The sequence below is a fragment of the Chelmon rostratus genome, chromosome 8, assembly GCF_017976325.1.
Source record: "Chelmon rostratus isolate fCheRos1 chromosome 8, fCheRos1.pri, whole genome shotgun sequence".
NCBI classification, from domain to species: Eukaryota; Metazoa; Chordata; class Actinopteri; order Chaetodontiformes; family Chaetodontidae; genus Chelmon; species Chelmon rostratus.
In genome coordinates this window covers 27975097-28002029 of record NC_055665.1, presented here as the reverse complement: position 1 = coordinate 28002029, position 26933 = coordinate 27975097, and the positions used below count along the sequence as shown (strand labels likewise).

Below are 26933 nucleotides of genomic sequence, written 5' to 3'. Positions count from 1 at the left end.
CAGTGTGGTCGGAAAAAATGAATGTACTGTAATTCAGTGGGTCTGTCGGAGAAACTGCCAGCGCCTATGGACGACGCCCAGGAACAACACGTCCCCATTAGGAACAAATAAACCCCACGGGCGAGGCTTATCCCGCTGGACTGGTCACCTATGATGGAACGGGCGATGGAGCAGCTCAACGTACAGCTCAACCGGCTGACCCGTTCCCTCCGCCGGGCCAGGACCGTCGAACTACCGGAAGGTACCGACACAGGATGTTAAAGGCTGTTGCTAAAACAGCGCGAGCGGCCACCGTAAACAATGGTGGTCACGTGCATAGAGTCATGGTGAGGTGTCATAGCACCCTGCCTGGCCTCTGTCACTGTTACTGTTCTGTATCTTCCTAAGCTAGGTTATTCTGTGATCTGTTATTTCCCAATTTAAGATTTATTAGGGATACAAAGTCAGAGAGAGCAGGACAGTGTGTCAGTCAGCAAGAAACTGTTTTTACATCATTTATTGTCATTTCCATTCAGTCACATGTGAGGCTCGATGATTTCCAATGTTCATAAGACACTATAGTCAAATTGGGTTATTAAATAATGAATTCATCAACAGAATATCAGTAAATACAGAGGCAAATAAAGAGTAACCAATATAAAGGCATTCTTCCTGTAGAAGTGGTTCCTGTGCCTCTGAGCAGGACACAAAAGACCAGACTGCAGGTTATTCATGTGATGTTTGTTGAGCAGATAACAGAGCACAGAGAGAAAACACTGCTCCTCAGGCACTGATAACTGTGTGCTGACGATTCATCTCCAGTGTCTACAGCTGTGATGCTTCAGAGGAAAGAACTTCTCATTTGTATAAAATCAGATTTCCTCGTTTCTGCTCTGATGATTTTCTTGTCTCACTCCACACATCCTCATTGGGAGAGGCTATGACACCAGGAAAACATGCAAGTGAGGGAAACATGGTGCCATTTAAGAGACTTAAGAAGTACCCAGTGTGATAGTGAGCCTTCATGAACCCTGCTAAGACCCTGAAATTGAAGCAGATACATGGAATTGAGCCATTATTCATTTCATTATTTACCCTTTTTTTCTGCCATCAAATGTCAAAATGTCTTCTGTGAAAAAGGCCTACTTTGTGTATCTGTTGTAGTCCATGTGAGACGTACATGGACAGGCACTGTCCCACTCTCGGAAACATGAATGTAATACAGTAAAAACCCAGTTTTTCCTCTTATTTCCTGCTTAATAACTGTTTGTTTGGAGGTGTAATATTTGTCATGTTATTCATCGTCTATCTCTCCCTCCACAGACAATGAGACTGCAGTGTACACACTTATGCCAATGGTAATGGCTGACCAGCACAGGTAAGCATCAAACCAGACTGTACAGCATTGTAGTGTATAGTTGGCACACTGTGATCTCAGTGTTTGAAGAAGAATGCATGTATCGTGGCATGTTTACCTACAAGCAACATAGGAAGGACCCATCTCCCAGGACAGACATGCAATAGATGCCACACACATAAAACAAAAGCCAAACATCAAAATATAAACAGATTTTTGTAATGAAAAGATAAAGTGTCACCTGACAGGTAGAACCTGAGCTGACCTCCTGTCATCCATGAAGATCTGGAAAGAGGACAGGCCACACAAACACAGATGAGGCAGCACAGCAATTAGAGACAGGAGAGGCAGACAAACACACAGAGGGAGGGAAGGACATCATGGCATGCAGACAAGGCAGCGAAGAGGAGAGGCTTAATCTCCTGGGGGATGTCAGACTGAAGTTAATAGATTAATTGAGACTGAGACTGGCCCACCGTAAGGATAATGCCAACAGGGACAAGGCCTGAGGTATCAAAGGATGAGCACCAATCAAAAGCTAAGGTGAAAAGATGAGTTTCTGCTCAACCAGGAAGTAATTCCAGAGGTAAGGGTTGAGTAGGAGAGGGACCTGCATCCAGCGGACTTCTTTTTAACTTTGCTTCAGGAGCCCTGTATTCTGAGAACATAAAGCACGGGGTGGGATGTAAGGTTTGATGGTCATCAGAAGCACCCGTGGATAAGGAGCCAATGAAGGGAAGCTGAAATTGGTGCACTTTGGTGAAATTTTCTGAGTCTAGCTGCAGAGTTCTGAACCATGTGAAGCCTTTTCATGCTAGCACGTAGCATATCAGACAGCAAAACATTACACTTATCAAGTCTGGATGAAACAGTGGTGCGAATTAAGGCCTCTGGGTCAGCCATGGACAGAAAAGACCAAATTTCAAAAGGCGATCTTAGTAGTTTCTTTAATGTGCTCATAGAAGGAGCAGGTAGGATCAAACGTTACACCAAGATATTTGACTGTTAAACTTTGCAGAATTACACAGTTTTCAAGGGTTGCTGTTATTTGGTCAAACTGGTGTCTCTGTCGAACAGAGCCAGTGACCACTGTCTCAGTTTTATTGGAATTTAGGAGCAGAGAAACACTCCGCTAAAATGATTATTTGAGGATGATCACAGCTAAGTATCCTCAGGCCAAGAGTGGAAATGTATTCTGTAACTACGTATAATTGACCTGCAGAGGTATAGTGAAGTTTGTGTTGTGAGAAATGATCTGTTTGTTGTATCCTGTCTCTCAAAGGTCAGTGTCAGAGTTGCTGCTCAATTCCAAGTTTGATGTAAACTACGCCTTTGGACGGGTGAAGAGAAGTTTACTGCACATCGCTGCCAAGTAAGATATTCTTCTCCTTTCTGAATTCTGCCTGGACCGTCCCTCCTGTCCAGCATAGCGGCTGCACATGTCTGTGTGAGGGTTAGCCTTGTACTAAGTGCATGCTGACAGACTGGCCAATAATGGCTTAATGCATGTTGGCTGGAAAGTTACAAGAAACTGCAGTAAAAAAATAATCCAGCCTGGGTCTGAGGTAATATATAAACAATGTCTCCATTACATTTCCAGAAACATATGCAGTTGATTTTTCAATAGTAAAATGTCATGCTCCAAAAAAACACATGTATGCATCATTATTATTTTTTTAAAATTCCCAAATATTATCAGCCACAAACGATGCAGAGGGTGAGGGCCTTATTTGTGATGGACAACTGGCAGTTTTGCGTACAGCCTTTCTCATTTTGCGTCTTGACAGGATGTTGATATTCAAGAAGAGATGAATGGCAGCTTTACTTCATTTGCATAGCACCGTTCATGCAAGAAATGCAGCTCAATGTGTTTTACAAAAAAGGAATGACATACATAGAATGAGCATAAAACAGGGATAGAAATTTGATGTAAAATCAGATGGAGAATAAAACCCATTTAATAATAGTAGTAAAAATAAGCTAACATTAGAATGAAGTCATAGCATAATTTGAGATGGGAAAAAACACTTAATTGTAGTAATAAAATAAAGTTTAAAATAGAGTACATAGAATGCATAAAATCAAATAAAATAGGATAATTTAAAAGAGTTGCAGCAGTACATACGTGCAAGGCAAAGCACAGAAGTTTGAGGCCTGTAACTAGAAAGTCATTGCCAGTTAAAGGCTAAAAGGAAGTTTTTGCTTTCTTTTAAAAGTATTCAGTGAGCTGTCTTCCCTGATATCTAGAGTGTTCCAGAGCTTTGGTGCGTAATGGACAAAGGCTGCCTCCCTGGTTTTCTTTAGGCTGTTGGAAACCTGCAGTAAACCAGCAGCAGGTGATCGCAGTGTATTTCAAGGCAAATAATAAATAAGTGATGTAACAGTGTAGCTTGGTTCAAGTCCATTAAGGGCTTCATATACAAGGAGGAGGACTTTAAAATCAATTCTAAATGTTACAGGAAGCCAGTGCAGAGCAGTAAAATGTGCTCTCTCCTCTTGGTTCTGGTTAATTGCTGAGCTGCAGAGTTTTGAAAGAGCTGAAGTCTGTCAGTGTTTTTTTATTTATTTTTTTATTTTTTTTGGAAGACCAGTAAATAGTGTTACTGAGTCCACTTGAAATAAAGGCATGATCGGTTTTTCAGCATGCTTGTCATGTATAAATGGTTGTTCATCAGCTATGTTTCTAAGGTGGAAAAAGGGCATTTCCATTACTGTGTTGATGTGGGAATTGAAGCTTAGATCTGAGTCTAGTGTAACACCAGATGCATAACTATGGAAACATACATCATCCTCTCCAATGATATCAGCATGACTTGAAACACTGTCAAAGACTTGCTTTAAAAATGCTGTATGTTCAACACATGAGGTGGACGAGTTAGACTCAGTGACAGTCTCGCAGAGCTCAGTTAATATAAGACAGTTAATTTTCACATGGTTTCATCTGTTTTACAGGGTTTGTTGAGGTCATCTGTGATCACATCAGCAGCAATGCTGGCTATAATTTAGGCTATGTTGTTACTGAAGAACGATGCAAGTTCTTCACAGTTTGATGCAGAGGACTGTGGACGGGTGGAAGCAGTGTTTAGTAGCTGGTCAATAGTGGAGAATAATTTTCTAGAGTTCCCAGCATGCTCTGTATTAATCTAGGAAAAGTAATCCTGTTTTGCCAGATGTATCGCTTTGCTATAGACAGTCATGGCTTCTTTGTATATATTACAGTGAACTGTGAACTGTTTTCCTCCATTTACTTTCAGCTGCTTGACAGCACTGCTGTTGTTTAACTATGAAGAGATGCTGTTAGTCAACCTCTTTTTAACCTTCAGTGGAACAACAGAATTTAAATCAGATGGTATAGTTGAAATGTTCAGCCATGTCATTTAAAGAGCAGACTAATTCTCGAATAAACCATGAGCTCCCTCCCAGGCTACTTTAAACGCATCATTTCATTTCAAAACCACAACCCAACTCAACTTAAACTTAAGTTTAATGTTTCCTTCTGAAGCAACAGACCATCGGTCAGTCAGACCATATGTTATTGACTGGATTTTTTTTTTTAATTAAACCAGGAACTGTTATGAGTTCTTTCTGTGTCGCGTGTGTCTTTTAATGTCATTACACACTTGCTTTGGTCTGGTGTCTGGTGTTGAGCAGATGTGAGTTTGTGTGCATGTAGGACAGTTGTCTTGCCAGCTGCTCTGACACTAAGATGCTCTCTACACAGCTGTGGGTCAGTGGAGTGTCTGGTCCTGCTGCTGAAGAGAGGAGCCAACCCGAACTACCAGGACATCTCAGGCTGTACCCCTCTGCACCTCGCTGCTAGGAACGGGTAGGGGTCTTAAACTGCATTCAGTCTCTGTTTGCATGTTGGTGGGGTCACTTTTAATTCAAGGTCTTGTGGCATTTGGTCCAGTAAGTTCACTTTTGGGACATCCCGGGATGTCTAAATACTGGACATTTCGAGTTATTTGCTGATTCTTCTCATTTCTTTCTGTCTTCATTCTCTGGTCCAGCAAAGTATTGAATGCATTTCCTTCCTTATAAATCATTTCTAAGTGTCAAGTATTATCAAGTGTTGTTGAATTCTGCATTATTTTCATCTGTGTTTACCATCTTGCAGTCTACTTCTTTGCTGCGTTTCTTGGTGCACCACCTCCACCTGTTGTTAAGTGAAGTGGTGTGAACCATTGGCAGGAAAGTGGCTCGTGTCACACGTGCACGTCTTTGTGTGTTTGCACATGACAAACAAAATGGGGACCCAGTCATAAAAAAACTGCTCAATAGCACCACAAGAGGTGAAAGAAACACCACAGGATACCTTAAACTCTCCTCTGGAAATGCTGCCAGTGGATTAGTGGGTCAAAAGATTTGAGTCCTGAAGTATTCCAGTGATATGCAGACGCCCTCCAGACAGTGTGCTATTAATGTGTGGACATTAGCTGCTGCAGAATCCTCTTTAATCTGCAGTCTTGAAGACTTCCAGTGTCTGGCCAGATGCAAATAAATATCAGCAAACTGGCCCAGGGACTGGGCTAACAGAAACCTTGTCAGATACAACATGACATTCTAACCATCCATAACTGTATTTCTACTGTCAGCTGACTCCAGGATGCTGTCAGACAGGACCGTCAGCGGTTGCTTAGCTTGTTTAGACACTATTATGTCCTAAGACATACTATTATGTCTGTCCTATTTCTTGCTCATCATTTTTCATGCATCTTTGTGGAAAGTTTCAGATAACACGCGAGCTTCATCATTCACGCGGACGCTTTTCTCTTTTTTAGTGCAGATTCTGTCGTGCCAGTTCATGTAGAAATTCTCCTCCTGTGTGACTGGTTGCTTTGGTTAAGTGGATTGTAGGTTAAGAAGCTACACACCAAAGTAGAAAAAATAGACAACTTATGAGAATTGAGCTCACTCCTCTCCACTGAAGTCATACACTGACAGTTATCTCAGGGACCAAATGTAGCTTATCAAACTGTTGTTGTAGTGAGAATACAACTGGATGGATCCATTACTCTGATGGCACTTATTAGACCTGCAGATGTTACTTGCCTGTAGTCACTTGTAGTCAATGAACCTTCAAGATACTCATGGCTGTTAGAAGTGTGAAATGGCATGAAACAGAGTGTGTGTGTGAGAGAGAAAGTGTGAAATGATACTGTCTAAACACTTTCTTGTGTCCGTGTTCCCTCAGACAGAAGAAGTGTATGGGCAGACTATTGGAATATAATGCTGATGTGAACATCTGCAACAATGAGGGACTGACTGCAGTGAGTGATGTCTATCCTCTCATGGTGTGGTTATTGTATATGAATGTCTTAAAATCACTGTAATGAAATGATTGTTCTGCTCTCTGTGTGACTGGTGGTTAATTAACACCTGTGGTCAGGATAGTGACTGTAATGCCAACCTCTCCTGCAGATCCACTGGTTGGCAGTGAACGGGCGGACGGAGCTCCTCCATGATCTGGTCCAGCATGTGTCCAATGTGGATGTGGAGGATGCCATGGGGCAGACAGCTCTACATGTAGCCTGTCAGAACGGACACAAAACTGTGAGCAAGTTTGAAAATACTTCTTTATTCAGTTATTGAAAAATGATACACTGTATGTATTTTTAGCCCTGCTACTTCGAGCATGGGACTCAAAGTTGGCAACAGATGTTGGCCTTTGGCTTGGTTCAAGCCACTGAAGTCCAGGTGGGTGTTAGGAGCAGCATGGCTGCTTGTTAGTCTTTTAGGACTGTATGGCCTGTGGTTTGAAGGTACCTGTTGGGTGGTTTTACCTGCAGTGTGAACACTTGTTGGTAAGCTACAGAGCCTCAGTAAAACACTGTGGGAAATTTATTTTAGAAATCTTTTTTAAACTACTTTTTTGTTCCCTCACAGTTCTTTGTACGTTCTCTTTGATCCATATTTCAGGGGGAACTCTGCATCACCCATCGCCACTAAGTGTGACTACTCCGGCACACTGGCTGGTTGTTCCTGGCTAAAGCTTTAGCAATGATTGTGACTGGCTGGCTACTATTTATAGCACTAAAGATAGTAAAATCGTTCAAGACAGTGTTGTAAAGACAGGTGCTACCAGGATTTGAACCTGCGACTTCTGTCAGATATGACAGATATGTGTATTCAGGAATAGCTTCTCCAGAAAGCAAAGCCAAATGAAAATCCAAGTTGGCAAATATAAAAATATGCTGAAATAGGTGTACTTTGCTACAAACTCACCACTACAAGTCGAGTTGACCATGTTTTGCTTTGCATCAGCTCGGCAGACTGATTGACCCAGGCCACCTGGCCCAGTTACCAGTGCCACTGCAAGTACTGTATGTGGTGACACATTGTGGGAGTAGATCAGTCTAATGGGAAAGATTAGGAACATGGTTGAAGTACAGCTAAAAGAATGTTTAGAGAGAAGTGGCATGAAGAGTTTTTAAAAACATTGTATCTGTCGTGGAAACTGAAGTGTCAGTTTTTGTTTAGGCTGGAAAAAGTATTTAAAGGTCAGCACCAGTCAGCCATATTCCCTTTCTTCAGTCATCATCAGCATTACATCAATGTGACTGAAGAGAGTCAGTCCCTCCTCTGCTTTCATACACCTTAGGTTACATGTTACACCATTAACTCATTTCAAAGCAAGAAGCACAACCTTTTGACAGGAAGGATGAACTTCTGACACAACATTGATTGTTCTTCTCGTTTTCACATCTCAATGGATTTCTTTCTCTGTTCATTCTTACCCACAACAGTCAGACAGTTGCCATTATTAATAGACTTCCTCTTTTACACAGACACAGGAGAAGTCCAGCGCCTCTGCTTGGACTCTGCTTAGCCAACGCATCCTTGTCACTTCACTGCACCTGCAGAGGCCCTGCATGTGGCTACTGTTAGACCCATTAGATCCATATGTGTGACAGCATTGCAGTGATGCAGCCTTTAGTTGGGTTACCTACTGTGGCCGTGGCATTAGCCAATCACAGCAGAGGGTAGGCCTGCTTGAGCTGTGCTCACAGCTAGCAGATGGAGCTACTGTCTGAGCTTGGCCTCCGGAAATATGAATAATAAACCAGAATTATTCTTTTAGGGGGATTCCCTAATATAACAACTTTTTTATCCTGTTGATACTTTGCCATTACATAATGAGAATGTAGATACTAAAATCGGTAAATCTTGACGTAATCATTTTCTTACATTTTTTCTAGGTGTCTAGTTTTCAGTTTAATATTTCTCTGCATGTGTTTTGAGCGTATGTTATTTCTGCTCAGACGGTGTTGTGTCTTCTGGACAGTGGAGCTGACATTAACCGGCCAAATGTCTCTGGAGCCACGCCTCTTTACTTTGCCTGCAGGTGATGTCATCAGACATGTCATTGTAATAGATATTAATTCACATTTCACAAAACAAAAATACCCCTGTAATAACACAGGGATTGTCATATTCTTACATGCTCATGGATAGCTGTACATAGCCAAGTGCCAGTATTGGTATTACAGTCCATTACTCCAGTTATACTGAAAACTGTCTTGTGTGATTCTCTAGCCATGGCCAAAGAGACACAGCACAGATCCTGCTCTCTCGAGGTGCCAAATACCTCGCTGACAAGAATGGAATCACTCCACTGGATCTCTGTGTGCAGGTGGTTTAAACTTTTCACTCTAAGCCTTGTGCTGCTTGGTTTCTATTGAGCTCCTGTGGTTACAGTCCCTCCTGTGTTTTCAGGGTGGATATGGGGAAACCTGTGAGATCCTTATCCAGCATCACAACAGACTGTTCCTGACCCTCATCCAGATGACACAGAATGATGATATTAAAGAGAACATGGTATGACCAGTTTGTCTCTATATACATTTCTGTTGATGTGATATGTTTTAGTTGCCTCTTAGGGACCTTCTCTGGTATAAAAACCAACCTTGTTGGGACCAGATGTCCTCATGGGGACCAAAGCCTGGCTCTAATGAGGAAAAAACACTTTTTGTAAGGTCCTGATTAAGTTGTGTATTGAGGTTAGGATTAGGCATGAATTGGTTATGGTTAAGGTTCTGTGTGTGTGTGTGTGTGTGTGTGTGTGTGTGTGTGTGTGTGTGTGTGTGTGTGTGTGTGTGTGTGTGTGTCTGTGTTTGTGTGTGTGTGTGTGTGTGTGTGCGCGCGCATGTGCGTGTGTGTGTAGCTCAGGCAGGTTCTGGAGCATGTCTCTCAGCAGAGTGACAGTCATTACCAGAGGATCTTGACCAGTCTTGCTGAAGTGGCTACCACCAATGGACACAAGCTTCTCAGGTATAAATGTACAGATTTCATTTACATATTTGCTCTGTTTTTCCTATTTGTTATTTGTTTCTTGATCTTGTGTACAGTCATTATTGTAAGTAAAAAATACACTGTTCTAGTTTTAATCAGACTTATTCATAGTTTTATAGGTCTCTTACCTGGTGAGAGAGTGAGACTGTATATAAAGAGAACCAACATGCTGACAACATGCAGTATATTTATCGCCCCCTGGTGGCTGACTGCAGTATAGGTCATAGACCCTGCCCCCTCCATGTTAGAGGATCGGACATAGGCCAAACTAAAAAAATCAAATGTTTTTTCCAAAGGTGTTTTCTATTCAGGTAGTTCTTATCACACTGCTGCATGTTTAAGTGCTCATTTTTCTGCTAAGTGTGGTTTTAATTAGACATTTGATGCTATACAGAGGTGGTGTTCCATCATGACTGGCAGTTGAGTCCTGCTGATGATTGGGTTGGGCATGTGCATGGGCGGGACCTCAATACCCCAAGTTATAATTAAAACTGCCTCTTTTTGGGACTAAAAAGTTCTACTGTATCCTGCTTCATCGCAATAACCAAATTTAAAGGAAGTATGGCCATTTAGTAATTTGCGATACAGTTTCAGATTCACTTTAAAAGTCAAGTTCTGAAAAGTAAAAAAAAAAAAATCAAATCATGTAATTATTTAGAAAATCTTTTTAAATGTGACACTTAACTAGTATTCTTAGTTACGTGGAGTTAGTTAATGTGTGACTTTGCATTTCTATTAATTTCCATGATGACTGATGGACTGAAGAGAGCAGTTTCCCCACTTTACGTATTTCTCAGAAGTTATCTTCATGTGTCACAATAGTGTGACAGTCAGCATTTCACAGGAAAGATTATGCCTGAGAGGAGACAGAGGACCAAAGATGTTTAAAGATGTTCAGACAAAATCAGTGTTCCTTGTTTGATTCAGTTGAATCTGAGCAATCAGTGCTCCTGTCCATTGACTGCAGACACATGGAAACAAACAGCAAATATTTCAATATCATGCCTCCCTCCATTGCAGCTGTCTTATCTGAGTGTGTTTGATTTCAAAACTTGGTTGTTAAGTAGTGCTAAGATGTGTTCCAGTCCCTCCTTTTCCCTCTGTCCCTCCTCAGCCTGTCGAGCAGTTACGAGGCTCAGATGAAGAGCCTGCTGAGAATTGTTCGCATTTTCTGCCATGTGTTCCGCCTGGGGCCTTCATCACCCAACAACGGCAATGACATGGGCTACAATGGCAACAAGACGCCTCGCAGCCAGGTCTTTAAGGTTAGTAGGAGGTGTATGTACAGTATATTGAGATCTGTAGATGTTGTAAGGAGGCCGCTGGGATGGAAATTGTGTATGTCTTGTGTTATTTGCAAAAATGTTAAATTAAAATGCCAATTCAAAATAAGTCAAAACTGATCATCAGTTGCATTTTTTAAATCATGATTTAATGCTTTATTGATGCTTAAAACTTAATTCATGAGAAAAGTGTGAATCAGTAAGCATTTCTGTATATTTCAATATCAGCCAACCCCAAATAGTGTCTTGCTTTTGGGGTTGGGATTGTGTTATCAGAAACAACCAGAGAATGAAAATGTGGTCAAATATCACACAATTCTCTGTTGCTAGATAGCACAAGAGGCCAAGCATGTATTTTTGTAGTTTGGATTAACTGCACACTTCTGTGCTGGTGTGACTGACAGGGTATCTTCAGGTCCTTGACAATCCTGATAATGTTCCTTAAAATGACCTGAAGCAGGGTCAGTTCTTTTTTGACTTGTACTCAGAGAGGTCATTCTTTGGAGCTTTTTTCTATGAAATTAGATTTGCAATCCCAGATAAAATGAAAAAGGTCCTAAAACCGTAAATGAAGCATTGTAAAATGTGCAGCCACCCGGAAGGTCAAAGTCACTCCTGTCATGAATCATGCCATTTGCTTTGTCTTTGACCCTGTGCCTCTCACTCCCTCTGTCTCTCTGTAGCCTCTGGAGCTGCTGTGGCACTCGCTCGATGAGTGGCTGGTGCTCATCTCCACAGAGCTGGACAGGAACAGGAAGAACCCATCCTCCTCCTCGTCCAGCAGCGAGATAGCCTCTCTGTTTCTCAAACAGCGGGAGGCCGACCACTCCGGCTCTATGCCAAAGCTCCCCTCTTTGCTGGACCCTCAGGTCGTCATGGAAACTGAGGTGTACGCCGATGGGGAGGACGTTATATCCATGACAGCCAATCGTCTCAGCGCTGTGATTCAAGCCTTCTATATGTGCTGCTCCTGTCAGATGCCACAAGGGTCTGTGCTCAGCCTTCATCTGTCAGCTGTCATACAGTGTGACACATGTCATACTGTGTTCTCATCAATACACAAAGAGGCAAAACCTAACCTGGAGAGCAATAAGTAGCATCCAAATAGAGCTCTTACAGTACCAAAGTGACACTGGTACTACTACCACACTACTACTGCTGTACTAATACATGACTTCGTATGAAGCCTGCCCACTGTTGTTTGTATAGTGTTACATCAGTGTCCCTCTGTAGGCTCACAGTCTTGTCTACCCTGGCCGTCTAGTGAAATGAGCAGCTGCTTCAGTCCTGTCACACCAGATATGTCCGGCTGCAGTACTGCGCTTGTCTAAGCTGCATGTTGGCAGTGCACGCAGCTTAAAATGCAATCACTGTAGTTATGTGCAATGAATGGAACAAAATCGACTTGAAGCCTAAAAGGACAGATAAAGTTGCAGCAGGTGTAAACAGCTGTGCTGGCGTAAATAGAAGCGTAACACCCGCGAGATGGACGACTGAAACTCGTGTCCTCTGTAGACAGCCTCAGTTCCCCTTGTGGGACTTGTCACTCTGTAATCTCTGCTGTGCTGATCTTGGTGTATCCTTGTGGACAAGGAAAAATACATTGTAGTCCTCAACTGCATACAGTATATCTCAATAGATCTGCATTCATGGCAAACTACTACTAATTACTACCACATAATATCACTATTTCTCTCTCTCAATACTTCCAAGAAGTTGAGATAGCTCCCACTGTGACCAGCCCTCCCTAACCTACCTCCTGTTTGCTCCCACATGCATCTATCTTTGTCTTAACCCTTCTCCAGGCCCATAATCATATGCAATTAGATCATTAAAGATGCCTAAATAACAGCAGATGGAGGCCTGTTATGGACATGCCTGCTGAAGTGAGCGAGCTTTCTGTTTTTGTTGCTCTTGCCCTTTTCATCAGCATTCCACATCCGTGATGTCTGATCATTTCCACTGTAGTGGTTTAAAATTACTCATCTCTTTTCCTTTCTCACTCCACCTTCCTCACTCTTAACCTCCCTCTCCTTCCTCACCCAGAATGACGTCCCCTCGCTTCATTGAGTTTGTCTGCAAGCATGACGAGGTGCTCAAGTGTTTTGTAACCAGGTAAGTCAATGTGGCCCTGTGCCACACTTCAAACTCCTCACACAGCACCAAGGGACTGAGTATTGATCTACCAACTTCTTTCCTCTTAATTTATTTCCACGCTGGTCTCTTTGTGCTCTCACTTCCCCCTGTCTTGTTTATCTCTTTCTTCATCTCTCTGCCCCCCACCCCCCCTTTTTCAGGAATCCAAAGATCATCTTTAACCACTTCCACTTCCTCCTGGAGTGTCCAGAGTTGATGTCACGCTTTATGCATATTATTAAGGGCCAGGTAAGACACAATGAATTATTTTATGAGATGCCTTGCGGGACTTGATTAGGAAGCACAAGTTTGGAAGCTAAATTCAGTCCATCAGAAAATATGGTCTGTTCCTTATTGAGCAAGAAGTTACAACTGTAATTCGTTAGAAAGTGCACAGCTCCTGTCAAGCTTTCATCATGTTGATTTTAATGTTTTCTTCGTATCGTTGGAATGGCCTGTTGCTACACATGCCAATATACATTAGATTTAGTGTAGACATGCAGTATATGCAGTACCAAAATATCTTTATTCTGCTCCCACATTCATCATTCATTCACATTCATCCTTTTACTCCTTCTTGAATTGATTAAGTGACTAATCTTTTCAACATTATAACCCACCATGCTTTGCTCTGAAAGGATTGATACATTCTCTATGAATTAATTAGTCATTCAGTAGAAAAGTAACAGGCAAATATTTTCCTAATCAGTTAATGCTTGAAGTCATTCAGGAAGCAGCTGGAACCAGAGATTGATTGTCTTGTTCCAACTTCTTCAGTGTGAGAATTTGCTTATATCATTATAAACTTTGAGTTTTGGGCTGTTGCTCAGACAAAACAAGGCCAAACATGTATTCAATAAATCTAGACAGATTAATCAATGACGAGAGTGAGCAAGAGTTGCAGTATGCATCTCTTTTTCAGCTGGAAAATGTGCCCTGCTGTGCACATCATAGCTACTGTTTTTACAAAAGAAATCAAAGTTCAAGGTGTTTTTATTAAAAATGTTTCTTTTATGTGTTCATGTGAAGAACAAGACTTGCGATATATATCGTCATCAGAGTTTATAAAACACAGTTTGTTTGTAAGTGACTGCATTCTGTTTTTATTTATGTTTTACATAGCGTCCAAACTTTTATGGATTCGAGGTTAAGCTCCCAAACTGAACCAAATCCATAACATTTCTCCCATCAACCCTACGCTGCTTGTTTTCTCTCTCTTGTAAACAAACTTCGCTGTGGCTCCAAAAGTATTATCTAGTATGTACCTTATTCTTCATTTTCCACTTTGAAAACTACCTCTGTGTCTTTATGTTTGTGTCTTCAGGGACTTTGAAAAGTGACTTTGAAAGTCCCCCGTCTTCACTTCAGGATCATTTAGCAGTGTTACAACCATGGCGATAACACTTGTCTTAAGTTCCATTTATACGGCTTCATAAATTTTAAGTGCTGCTCCAAGTTGTGTGCTGTTCACTCACTCTTCAGTATTCATATTTGAGCTGCGGCGTTCGAGCCTCGTTACCCATGGATTATGGCTCGCCTGGGAGTAGGCCCTTATTTTAATTACAGACTTTAACCTGTGAATTTGATTTCATCTCCTGATTCCTCACTCGGTACGCCCCGCAGCCCCAAGGGGAAAAGCGTTTCTTTCTCTTCCACGCTTATCCTTCACTCTACCTCCATCGCGTCGAGAACAAAGGCATATATTATGCAAATAGACCCCAGCCTCATCTCTGTATTACAGGCAAGTATTTTAGCACAGAAAGCTTTCAGAGCTGTCGGTTCAGACTGAAAAATCCACAGTCTGCAAGTTAAAAGCACAGCGAAGCGGTAATTAGTTTAGGAAAGTGCTGTGCAGTGTGCGATGTCTTGATGTCTTGTTTTTCCCCTCAGCCCTTCAAGGATCGCTGTGAGTGGTTCTATGAGCATCTGCTGGCCGGCCAGCCAGACTCAGACATGGTTCATCGTCCAGTCAACGAGAACGACATCCTGCTCATCCACAGAGGTACAGACACACTGTTCGTGTGTGAAGAGAGGATCATGCCAAAGTCCACTCCAGTGTAGTGTTGCCTGGCTTACTGGCAAATGCACAGAGAATGGGCCAGTTGTTGGTATACTGTGAACATTTGGTCTCATTTTAGGAAGACACTAAAGCTAAACAGGCACCAGAATTACGCTTACAATACTTCAGGCACTGCTTTACAAAATGAATTAAAAAAGCAACCAAGAAAGGCTGCTTCGAGTAATCAAACCATGAGTTTGAAGGCTATAATACTGTCAGACATTTCATAGTACATTCACATTTTGTACAGCTGTCTCCCAGGAATGCACACTTGCATGCAGGCTACGGTGCGATGTTGGCACCTGTGCCGTGCCAACACAGTGGTCAGTGAGTCACCTAGAGTTTTAATCCTCCATATCTCAGTCCTGGTTGATTAGGTTGACACCTGTGGTTCAGATAAAGTCCTGGTTAGTTCAACAGGGCAACCTACAAAACAAACAGTAAAACATAAAACATGGCAAAACTTACAGCTTCCAAGTTTGCTTAGCCTGCCAGATCTGCCCGGGTTCCTGCATTTACAGACGATGAGGCACGTTATGATTGGCTGTATGTTGGAAAGTGGAAAGATGCTATGTGTTCACAACACAGGCTTCCAAATTTTCATTTTGCAATTGTGTAGAGAAAGAGATCTGCATCTCGTAAAATGTTCCTGCCAAACCTTAAATTGACCTATTTCGTATGTGTTTGTGTAGAGTATAAGTTACTGTATTTTTTAATTCTGTGTTCCATTCTGTGTTATGGAAGTTAGTCAAACAAATGTTTGCCAATATTTACATGTAAAACATACACCTCTTTATAGATACATTTATTTAATAAAACAGCGCCACATACAGTAGATGTTTGAATGTGTTTAATATCTTTGATGTAGACAGTAGCCCATCTCTACACAAGATTTTAGATTTTTTAAATTCTGTGCTGGGCATACATGCACTGCTGCAGTCTGGAACATGGGCTGCTCCATTATTTATTAGAAAAAACATCAAATTCCACGCACAAATGTAATCAGTAAGTTAAAGGTCCTCGAGCTTGTTCCATTACCAGCCCACGTAAAATGCAAACACACATTCCAGGCTTCCAGTTGTTGTGGGGACATTTCTGTCACATTTCTCTGCCTGCCTGTGCTGCGTTTCTTCAGCAGCTTGGAATACAAGTGAGGAGAACTCGGAAGTTTTGTTTTTGAGTATGAGCACGCCGCCCTGGCTACCCAGAGGTGGAGACTAGACCTCCAAGCTGAAAGAGCCTGTAGCTCTCTCTTCCACCCCACTACATCAGTGTACATGTCAAGTGACAGGAGCTGGAGCCAGAAGAACAACAGACTGTGCAGCCGGAGAAGTCTGTTTACTGGTCGATACGGCACACACTGACAAATTTATTGCATCAATTGACCACATTTACAATCCACACAGATTGGACAGCCACATAAAAAGTGGCGAATGTTCCATTTAAGAACTAAACATCCTTTCGTTCTTTAGCAGTATGTAAATGCACTGCATTTATGTAGTGCTTTTCTCGTCTACCGATGACTCAAAGTGCTTTACAACAGAAGCCAGCATTCGCCCCGGCGTGCAAGGTGCCTGCCTGCTTATCAGCGATAGGGATGCAGCACTTTCTATCCAGATTCCCTCATGATGATTCTATGCACACACACACACACACACACACACACACACACACACACACACACACACACCATTGACACCAGCCATCTTGCCCAAACACACTTGGACGTGCAGACTGGAGGGGCCTGGGATGGAACCATCCGACCTGGCTCCTGGTCCATGAATGATGTTAGTTGTGAGTGGTAGGATTGAACTGCAAAAGTAAAGATGCTGCTTTGTGCAAAATTGTGAGATAAAAAAAGTGATAAATTGTGAAGGTCTTCTGGGTGTGGATGTATGACAATAAGCAAGGTGACTATAGATTGGCAGGTTGTAAATGGAGTTTGTTCTGTCTATGAAAGAACAGAAAACATGTGGCTCTAACCCACCACCACATTTACAACCCTCTCCCCCATCTTTTTGTTCTTCTATTTTTCTACACACTAACAGACTCCATATTCAGGAGTAGCTGTGAGATGGTATCCAAGTCCACCAACGAAAAACTCAAACAGGGTATCGCTGTTCGCTTCCACGGCGAGGAGGGGATGGTGGGTTTCTAAATTCACATGACACTGCATGAGTTCTCAGTGATACAACTCCTTTTCTGTGTGCCTGTTTTGGCTGACGGCTGATGGTCTCATTTCAAAGCAGTGACTTGTTGTCACTTGTGTCTTCTGTGTGTTTCAGGGCCAGGGTGTGGTTCGGGAGTGGTTTGACATCCTGTCCAATGAGATCATCAACCCAGACTATGCTCTGTTCACTCAGTCAGCTGATGGTACGTGACGTTTTGCTTTCTGTGATAACATTCAAGTGACAAGCATGACTTCATCATGTGGAACGAAGATGTGTGTTTATGTGTGTGTGTGATCCACAGGTACCACGTTTCAGCCCAACAGCAACTCCTCAGTGAACCCAGACCACCTGAACTACTTCCGGTTCGCAGGTCATATCCTGGGGCTAGCTCTGTACCACCGGCAGCTGGTCAATATCTACTTCACCCGCTCCTTCTACAAACACATTCTGGGTAAAAGCATGCAGACATATGTGTAGATAAGGCTCAGACTACTGTTTTGCCCCTTTACATTTGCTTCCTGACATAAAGTTCCTGGTTCAAGTTGGGCCTTTATTGCTAGTTTGTCCTTCTCTCTTTGTCTTCACTTATTTTCTGTCATGTCTCTTCTGTCAAAGGCAAAATAGCCGAAAAGACACAAAACGAAACCAAACTGAAAAATGTTTTAAAAAAAAACAAGTATAGAACCACTGACAAAACAAATGCTGTCATCTCTGAGAGGCCTAGCTCGGAAAAAAAAAACATCACAGTTTGACAACATGTCTGTCTAAGACATGGGAGAGAAAATGTAGTAAAATCAGTCTGGGTTCAAAGCATTCAGTGTTCGATAAGATTGATCATTTTTATTGGTCACACATTGTTTAAACTCGATGGTAATCTGACATGTTTGTTGTGATCTTTTGACCTTATTCTAGTCAAGTATGTTGCTACACACGGCAGTATTAGCATTATGAAAAAGCTGCCTTTTTGTTAGATATTTGCCATGATTATTATGCTCTAGCAATTTATTTTATTTTAAACAACTGCTCAGCAAAAAAATGGATCATTCAATTTGGAAGATTTTCCATCCTGAAATAAAGAAAAATGTTGGGGAAACAGAAACGTCAAGCTCTACTGCACATGAAATGTCAAATTTGGCTGACATTTTAGAGCATTATGTATCTGACTTCCTTCACTTTCAGTAAGGTATAATGTCCTGGATCCTGGACAGTGCTCTTGACTTTCCTTATTATATATTAATATATAATGAAGTATGTGTCTGTGTTTGTGTTTTCCAGGTATCCCTGTGAACTATCAGGACGTGTCGTCCATCGATCCAGAGTATGCTAAGAACCTGCAGTGGATTCTGGACAACGACATCAGTGATCTGGGTCTGGAGCTCACCTTCTCTGTAGAGACAGATGTGTTCGGGGCGATGGAGGAAGTGCCACTCAAACCTGGAGGTACCAGCATCCTGGTTACCCAGGACAACAAGGTCAGTCACCGCAAACACAGTCAGAGGCATAATGTCATCCATCATGCAACGTGTTTGTTTGGTGAAAGGACAAAGCTCAGTGCGAGGTGGTAACACTTTATATTCTGTATGTATTTCTCTCTCTCTATAAAAGTTTTGAAGTAGTTTGCAGAACATTTATGTAAATACGTAACTAGCCAGGCACCAGATATTTACATGTTTGTGAAAGCAGTTAAAAGTTAGAGTTAGAGTTAAAGTACAAGGCCCTGTCAACAGACATTCATATCTGGTTGTTTTGCATCTGAATGTGTGGCGGCCAAGATTGGAAACAGCTTACAGCAGTGGTTCTCAAACTTTTTCTGGCATGTCTCCGCTTCAGAAGCCTCCTCCCCACCCTGCAGTGGCTCTATGTGAGATGGTTGGAGGGATTAAATACTAGTGTGGAGACTTGCAATGTAACAATCATAGTATGTATATGCAAACTTTCATTTCTAAACAATATTGTCATTATTATTACCAATATTGTGACATCATTTAAGCCATATCACCCAACCCTAACTTGAATGAACCAATAACCTCTGTCCTCTTTTCCTCCATTTTTGTTTTCAAGTTTAATCCCAGAAAATACTTTGATTTGATCTGTTAAAGTCTGAAGAGAACACTGGACATTGAGTTGAGTATTTTTGTGGTGTCATGCTGCAGCAGTGTGGCTGAAGGTGGCGTTAATGACCGGCCTAAGCTTCCCTCCAGTATATTCATACATAGTTGGTCTCCTATGAGCAATTGATCTCTCTCCTCCAGCTTACTGCCTGGAAGAGTCCTCATTAGAGAGTGCAGTACTGCAGTGTTCCTGCAGATGGCACTGTCTTGTAAAGCAGGGAGCAGTCCAACAGGAGCAGAAAGAATAACTATGTATGAGCTCAGTCTCTTTCTCTTGTCCGTCAGTATTTCTGGAGGACTTTGATCTATGTGTGTGTGTCCTCTCTCAGGCTGAGTATGTCCAGCTGGTGACAGAGCTGAGGATGACGCGAGCCATCCAGCCTCAGATAAACGCCTTCCTGCACGGATTCCACACCTTCATCCCTGCCTCGCTCATCCAGCTTTTCGACGAATACGAATTGGTTAGTCGTCCTCCTCAGACCTCCCTGTCCTTCCCTACTTTTCCTCCTCTCCCCTCCTCCCCTCATCCTTTGTCTTTTATAGTTGGTTTTCTCCTTGTTCCCTGCTCGGCTCTGATGCAGGGATTGATTAGCCATGTTTGGGTGAGGTGGGAGGGCTGGGGGGCTGGGGTCACCTTGAAGCCCCTCCCTCTTCTCCAACTCCATTAGAGGGTTTCTTTCTGTGTGTGTCGGCAAATCTCCACACTCTTGCGAGGATCAATAGTGTAGCGTGTTGATTATCCCATCCTGGATTTGTTGGACATGCCTCGGTCATGCTGTCATTGCAGGGCAGCTGTCAACTGAACAGCATGTTTTGTGTTTTCACAGCACAACAGCTGCTTCACTGTCACTCTGATCAGCTGCTATCAGCAGAGTGAATGTTAGGAGAGTTTATAGTAAGGATGGCGACATCCTATATTTTTCTGATTCTCAACAACTCCCATGTGAAGAGCCAAACCAACACTGAATCTGTCTGACTAACTCATAATGTGTGTATAGCCAAAGCTTCATATATCTCATTCCTCTATGGCACATAGAGCTCCATTATTCTTGTGAAAAATGTACAACTTCAATAGCAACCAATGGGCTTGGGTGCCACAGACGGGGTAGAGAAGTCAGAAAATATTGAGTGACAGACTAAGTCATTGTTGGCTTGGGTCTGCTCATGGGGTTTGTTGACAATATGAAAAATACCAAATAAAATTATGCTTTGACAAATTAAGCCCAGGGTCTCAAATGGTAAATCTGTCTAAACACAAGCAGCAGTACAAGAACTCTTTTTAAAGTCAGTAGAGAGAAAATCAAATTATTTCTACACAGAGAGGATTTGAAATGTGAGGAAACAAGTGAGCGCTGGCATCAGACTGGTGTTGGCAGATGCTCTGAGATGAGCTATAGAATCATAAGGGGAAGAAGTTGGATCTGTGCATTCCTAAGAATCAACGCAGGTAACGGGCTGTCCAGATAACCAACTTAGCAATCACACTGCATTGTGTTCATTGTGTCAGAGGTGGACAGTATTGGTTGATAAACCAGTTGTTTAACACGTGTAGTTTTTCTTCATGCCGTGTGTGCGTGCATGCAGGAGCTCCTGCTGTCGGGGATGCCAGAGATCGATGTGCGGGATTGGTGCAGGAACACTGAGTACACCAGTGGCTACGACTCCCAGGAGCCAGTCATCCAGGTGGGTTCTTCTTCTTCCAGCCTGATGCTCTGAACCCTTTAAGACGAAACAATTCATCTCGATGTGTCTAGTGATGTTGATGTTTACTAGATAGGTTGTCCAAGCCTTAGGCACAGGTTTTTGTAACTTAAATCATCATGTCTCATTTCATTAGAAAGTTGATGAGGATGATGTTGAAGAAGGTGGTTGATTGAGAATAAATAGCTCAATGTTTTCCAACAATACTCAGTAGTAGGGACGAAGAAACAGAAGCACCTCACCTTCTGGGTTGTTTGATTCTCTGTCTCTTCCTGTCAGCCATGGTTTACCTATCTGCAACTTTTTGCAGTGGTTCTGGGAGGTGGTGAAAAACCTGACCCAGGAGGAACGGGTTCTTCTGCTTCAGTTTGTCACTGGAAGGTTTGTCTACTTAATTTCTGCTGTGGTTCTTGATATAGGAAATGTGCGAATGTCCGTTTCAGTAAAGTGTCCTTCTCTATCAGTTCCAGGGTTCCTCATGGTGGATTTGCCTTCCTAATGGGTGGCAGCGGTTTACAGAAGTTCACCGTTGCTGCAGTGCCGTACACCTCCAACCTGCTGCCTACCTCTAGTACCTGGTAACGACTCTTTCTGTTTACGTAGTTCTATTCAAGCCTGCAGTGTGTGATTCAGGTCTTTGTCTCGAGTCTCTTTTGAGGTGTTTATTCTGTTGTCCTTGACTTACATAGACTTGTGTCTCAGTCTTGGCCGCCAGTATTACCTGTTACAATCTTTGCCCTCAGCTGAGTCTGAGCTTTTTTATTTTGCCTTTTCCTGCCCACCATCGCTTGCCCCTCTTGTAGCAGACTCACAGAGATGTTACATCTTTATTGACAAGTGCAGGTACAGCATAGTTTCAATTGTATGTCTTGACATTGTCAGAAACCTTCCTATGAATTTAAAATTACAAATTGGTTTTTATAGTTTTTATCAGAAATTATAAGACACTGTGGGATCTGTAAAATAAAGCGTTATTGAATAGTTTGTCATAAATATTTGTTTTGTTGTGACTTGCAATCCCACAAATAATCAATTATACATGAAATTTGTATTTTTGAAGGAGCATGAACCTTTCAACCTGTTAGTTAATCAGCTGATTCTGGTTGACAGTGTTTGATGAAACTACAGCACTATGTTTCCTGTTACTGTCACATTTCAAACTAAATCTAAATCCAAAGGACGCAGTTGACTCGGACTATGAACAACAGTAAGACAACAATATGAAGAATATTAAATGAGCACTGTCCTGTTTCTTTGAACTCATTCTGGACTCAATCTCAAAAGTGCTCACAGTTGGAATTGTCTCAGACTCACCTTAAATGGCCGTCAGCCCTAGTTCAGCACCGCACATCCTGCTGTGCTGGCAAAGATGCTCAACAGTACTGCCAAAATTTGTCAACAGGCGAAACTAAGCACTCTAATGACCCCTCTCTTTAAGGAATGAGTAAACAGACCCAGACTCTAGCCTTAACTGAGGGACATTTGACAGCTATCACTCGAGGCACCAGAGGGCAGTGTGTCTCTTCTGTGTTGTTGGCACCGGGTAGTGGCATTGTCATGCACTAATTTGAACACAGGGAGAGGTCTCTGCCTGCTGGTATGTGCAACAGGTGATTTATTTTGCTGCGGGCCTTTCTTTTGGATAGGTATGAGAGCACTTCTCCACTGGCTAGACAGATCGTCATGACCACAGGGTTCCACTGAGTTGACCATGTCCCCTGCTTTTTACTCCTCTCCACAGTATCAACATGCTGAAACTCCCAGAGTACCCAAGCCAGGAGGTCCTGAGAGACCGGCTGCTGGTAGCACTGCATTGTGGAAGCTACGGGTACACCATGGCATAAACATCATATCAGTTCCTGCTGCTGTGAAGGTCTGCAGACTCATGCAACACTCTAACCTCCTCCACTTACACTCTGTTAGTAGTCAGGCACTGCTTTTGCTGGACATAAAAGGGAAATCCAGATTCTTGTAAATGAGCTGCTGGAGAGGCACAACAGACTGTACAGAGACCACATCCTCTGCATCGCCACTCATACCTGTGCCAGGACTTTTATTTTTTTGATTGAAGCTGGTCGTTTATGCAAATAATAATTCAACATCTTAAAATTTGACTATTTTCATGTGCACGTTCATTTAAAAAAACACAGCATTTATACCAAGAATTCTCTACTTAATAAGCACTATAAAACATATTCATGCAAGCTTACTGAATGTCAGATATCGACTGAATGGAAGCCGTGTGGAATCGATCAGTTTCAAACATGCAATTAATCAAAGTGCATCATATCCATATAAGTGTAGATTACTTTAAAGGGGCAACATCAGGCCCAACTATCAGCATACTGGTATAATAGAATAAATCTTCAATTTGTTTTTACCTCAGTTTAAGTTTTAAGACTTTTATGTGTTTTTTCTTTTTTTTTTTCTTGTGTTCATCTCTTTATTTGAACAGTTCTTGTCTTTTGGACCAGTAGCTCTACTCTGAACTACCAAAACCACTGACTGTCAGGGCTGCGTATCATCAGACGTATAAGATTCCAGTGCCAATGGGGTACATGATTTTTTGATACCTTATTGCACTGTGAAGAAACCAAAATCTCTTTTATTAATCAAAATAAGCCAAACTTACCAGATTCTTCATTGTTTGAAATATATTGTAAAAACAATGTACTTATGGCCAAAAGTAAGCAAATCGCCTACATTCCAGTCATATGTGAGAGTTGTCCAGAACCATTGGCATCAATGTGCTGTTACAACATCCTCTACTATTCTGCCTTCAGTCGTCCACCAGATGTTGAACCTGGCTGCATGGATTTGCTCCCATATAGACATGAGAGCATTTGTGTGGTCCAACACCGATGTTGGCTGATAGGCCTGGCTCACAGTCGATGTTTCAGTTCATCCCAAAGATGTTGGATGGGGCTGAGGTCAGGATCCTGTGCAATTCGGTCAAGTTCTTCTAGACCAAAGTGGAGAAAAACCATTTGTTTATGGAGTTGGCTTTTTGCATGTTTAAACAGGAAAGGCCCAAACACCAACTGCTGGCACAAAGGTGGAAGAATGCTATTGTGTGAAATAATACTGTATATTGTAGCCTTAACATTTACCATCATAGGAACTAAGGGGCCCTGACCATGAGAAATAGTGTATATAAAAAACCTGAACCGGGATGAAAAAAATAATGTCATCAGTGCTAAAAATTTGAGCATAATACAGTTTACTTATCTACAGCAGACTGAAGGCATCAGACACTGTTCCAGTATGAGCTGCTCTGCCCTAAAGTGGAAACACACATTTACTGTTTGTGTTTCCATACAAATTACAAATGTACTACATTGATATCCTGCTTTTCTAGCGCTTTGCAACACAAGTCAGCGTTCACCCATTCACACACACATTCATACACTGCTGGCAGAGACTACCATGCATGGTGCCCCTGCTCACCAGGAGTCATAACCACGACCTTTACCTGCTACTCTTTTTTTGACGTTTTCCTTTTTTCACAACGAGTCGATATTAGCCATGTGTGACTTCAGTTGTCTGTCCGTTTACAAAACAAATTAACATTTGGGAGGACTCAAAACTAGTTAGCCTAGCTTTGAAGCTAGTTAGCCTAGCTTTTTAACTGCTGATTCCCATTACACGTTTTTGATCAGGTTATTTCAACAGCTGCTGAGTTATTGGCAGCATTAGCTGTCTCTCTTTCATGGGTCCAGATGTGGTGATGGAAAATGACCGGACCCGTTACTCAGGGTTTGTAGCACAAAATTCTGGGCCTTGTACATAGGCGTTCTCTGTGGGCCCCTCCCCGCATCCATGGTTATTATTTTATTGTTTTTGTGGGCCCTCCTCACATGAGTCCTGTATACGTAGTCCCCTTTGTCCCCCAGTCCTTCACCCCTGCAGTTACTCAGTGGGTGCAAGACTGGCTGCTAGTTAATCACGTCAAGTCGAGCAGCCTGTTTTTTGTGTTTTAGGGTAAATTTGGGGACTAATTAAAACAAATAACACAGGATTGTTATAGGCTGGTTCCACTCTTTCTAGTCTAAATATATTTGAATTACTACTGTTAGATGAACAAAAACATAAAGGATTCAGTATTTCTCCACCAGAATTGCAGTCCTGTGTCTGTAAAGAGGGATGAAAAGAGCATTTAGACTTTCATATTAATACAGTTACAGAAAATGCAAATGAACAGTTAACGGGATGTGGATTCATGGCTACGCTCCTGTGCATATCCACACAGATATAACAATGTCATGCCCACTTTTTGACCACAGAAGCAGTAATATTGATGCCTTTATTAGTTTCAATCTCATTTGGACTTCTTGTCCATCATTGTCCGTTTATCCATTTATTTGAGACTTATCCAGCTGTGATGGAATGTGTATTTGCAGAAGAGAAATTGCAGTGTAACAACATTTATAGAGGTATTGGACAGACTGTATGGCTGAAGTGTTTTCCTTTGTCGGCATAGCTGCATGAACACGCCCCTCCATCCCTGTAGCATGAAAACATCATGCTCATCATCATCATCCTCGTATAGTTTACTATGTGAAATGCTTTGTCATTTTTGAAGCCAGTTTTTTTGCTGTGATCTGTATTGTGCTTCATGAATGAATAGCAATCTTCTTTAGCTTCCTTTTTGTTTTTTCCCTGTTTAGGAGACATTCACAAGGAGCAATACAGGTTATGTTCATGCCAAAAAGCTGGAATCCTTATTGCTTTGTTTTTTATATATTTTTGCCTACACAGCATGCTTAAAATATGTTTTTATTCTAAAAGAGATGGGGATCATATATTGACGTTTCCCCTCTTTCCATTTGTAAAGGGAGAGAACGTATTGGTTTGATATTTCATATTATCTTTCAGCATTGTTTTGAATCCTTTGCCTGAAATGCTTTTGTAAACTGATGCCAATGTGTATTGAAAACAAGAGCCTTTATACATATTTCTGTAAATGTCATAAGTATCAAATGGTGTGTTTTACCATAAATATATGTTGTGCTGAGATATTTTATCCAATAAAACTTGTTTTGACAATCCAGGTGATTTGGTAACGTTGTAAGCAAGTTGCAGATGAAAACATGTCTCATGATTGTGTTGGGATGAAAAAAGGGGGGCACTGAGCGTGAGAAGACGGTATACATACGCTGATGTGCAGCCCTCTGGTGCGTGCGTGCGTGCGTGTGCTCGGATAGACATATGTTCCCCCAGCTTGGATGCTGTGTTGGGTCACCAGTTTAGAGCAGCAAGTCTACTGGTTGTAAATGGCCCCTAACCAGCGTTCAGTCCGTCCAGCATCTGCTGCTTCTCTGTCTGAACAGCACACTACACTGGCTGCAAACTCGTTGGCTCTTCACCCTGTTACACAAAGGTGAGCAAAGTCACTTCAGCTACTTTAATTTAGTTGAAACAAGGAGTGAGACTCAATCACACATGTTTCATCATCACAAAGCCTGCAACATTTCAGTATTTACACACTCAGAATTGTGCAGTTTGTGCCCCCTTCATTCATTTGTTTGTTCAAATATAGCTCAGGATGTCTCAAGTGAGTTTAATCAGGATTGATCAAAGGCATCTTGAGTTGTGAGCCAATATGTGGACCCTCAGATTTGAGTTAATACATGCCGCCAGAACATGCACAGGAAAACTGGTCAAATTTTGTCCGCTGGTGAGGTACACATTTTTGGGTTTAGTGGCGTCCCCTATAGGTCGAGCTCAAAATGCATCAGCAGGCCAATTATGATACATATGATTTATGATGATTGGACAAATTGTTAATGAGCTATGGTTATGCTCATTGATGGCGGCCTATATGTAAGGGGTCATGAGACTTCT

At 42.0% G+C, this 26933-nt stretch overlaps 1 protein-coding gene across 1 annotated transcript; it reads left to right on the top strand.

Moving 5' to 3' along the window:
• Window positions 1–26131, top strand: hace1 (HECT domain and ankyrin repeat containing E3 ubiquitin protein ligase 1). The gene is made up of 24 exons (XM_041942865.1): window positions 1–241; window positions 1303–1357; window positions 2619–2708; window positions 5058–5162; window positions 6531–6606; window positions 6758–6889; window positions 8599–8681; window positions 8873–8969; window positions 9053–9154; window positions 9501–9607; window positions 10743–10893; window positions 11595–11899; window positions 12958–13026; window positions 13209–13296; window positions 14938–15049; window positions 17155–17252; window positions 17392–17479; window positions 17579–17728; window positions 18553–18749; window positions 19718–19849; window positions 20973–21071; window positions 21400–21470; window positions 21554–21667; window positions 22831–26131. The coding sequence occupies exons 1-24, from the start codon at window positions 151–153 to the stop codon at window positions 22931–22933; spliced, it is 2715 nt and encodes a 904-aa protein (XP_041798799.1). The 5' UTR covers window positions 1–150; the 3' UTR covers window positions 22934–26131.
• The last annotated feature ends 802 nt before the right edge of the window (window positions 26132–26933 follow it).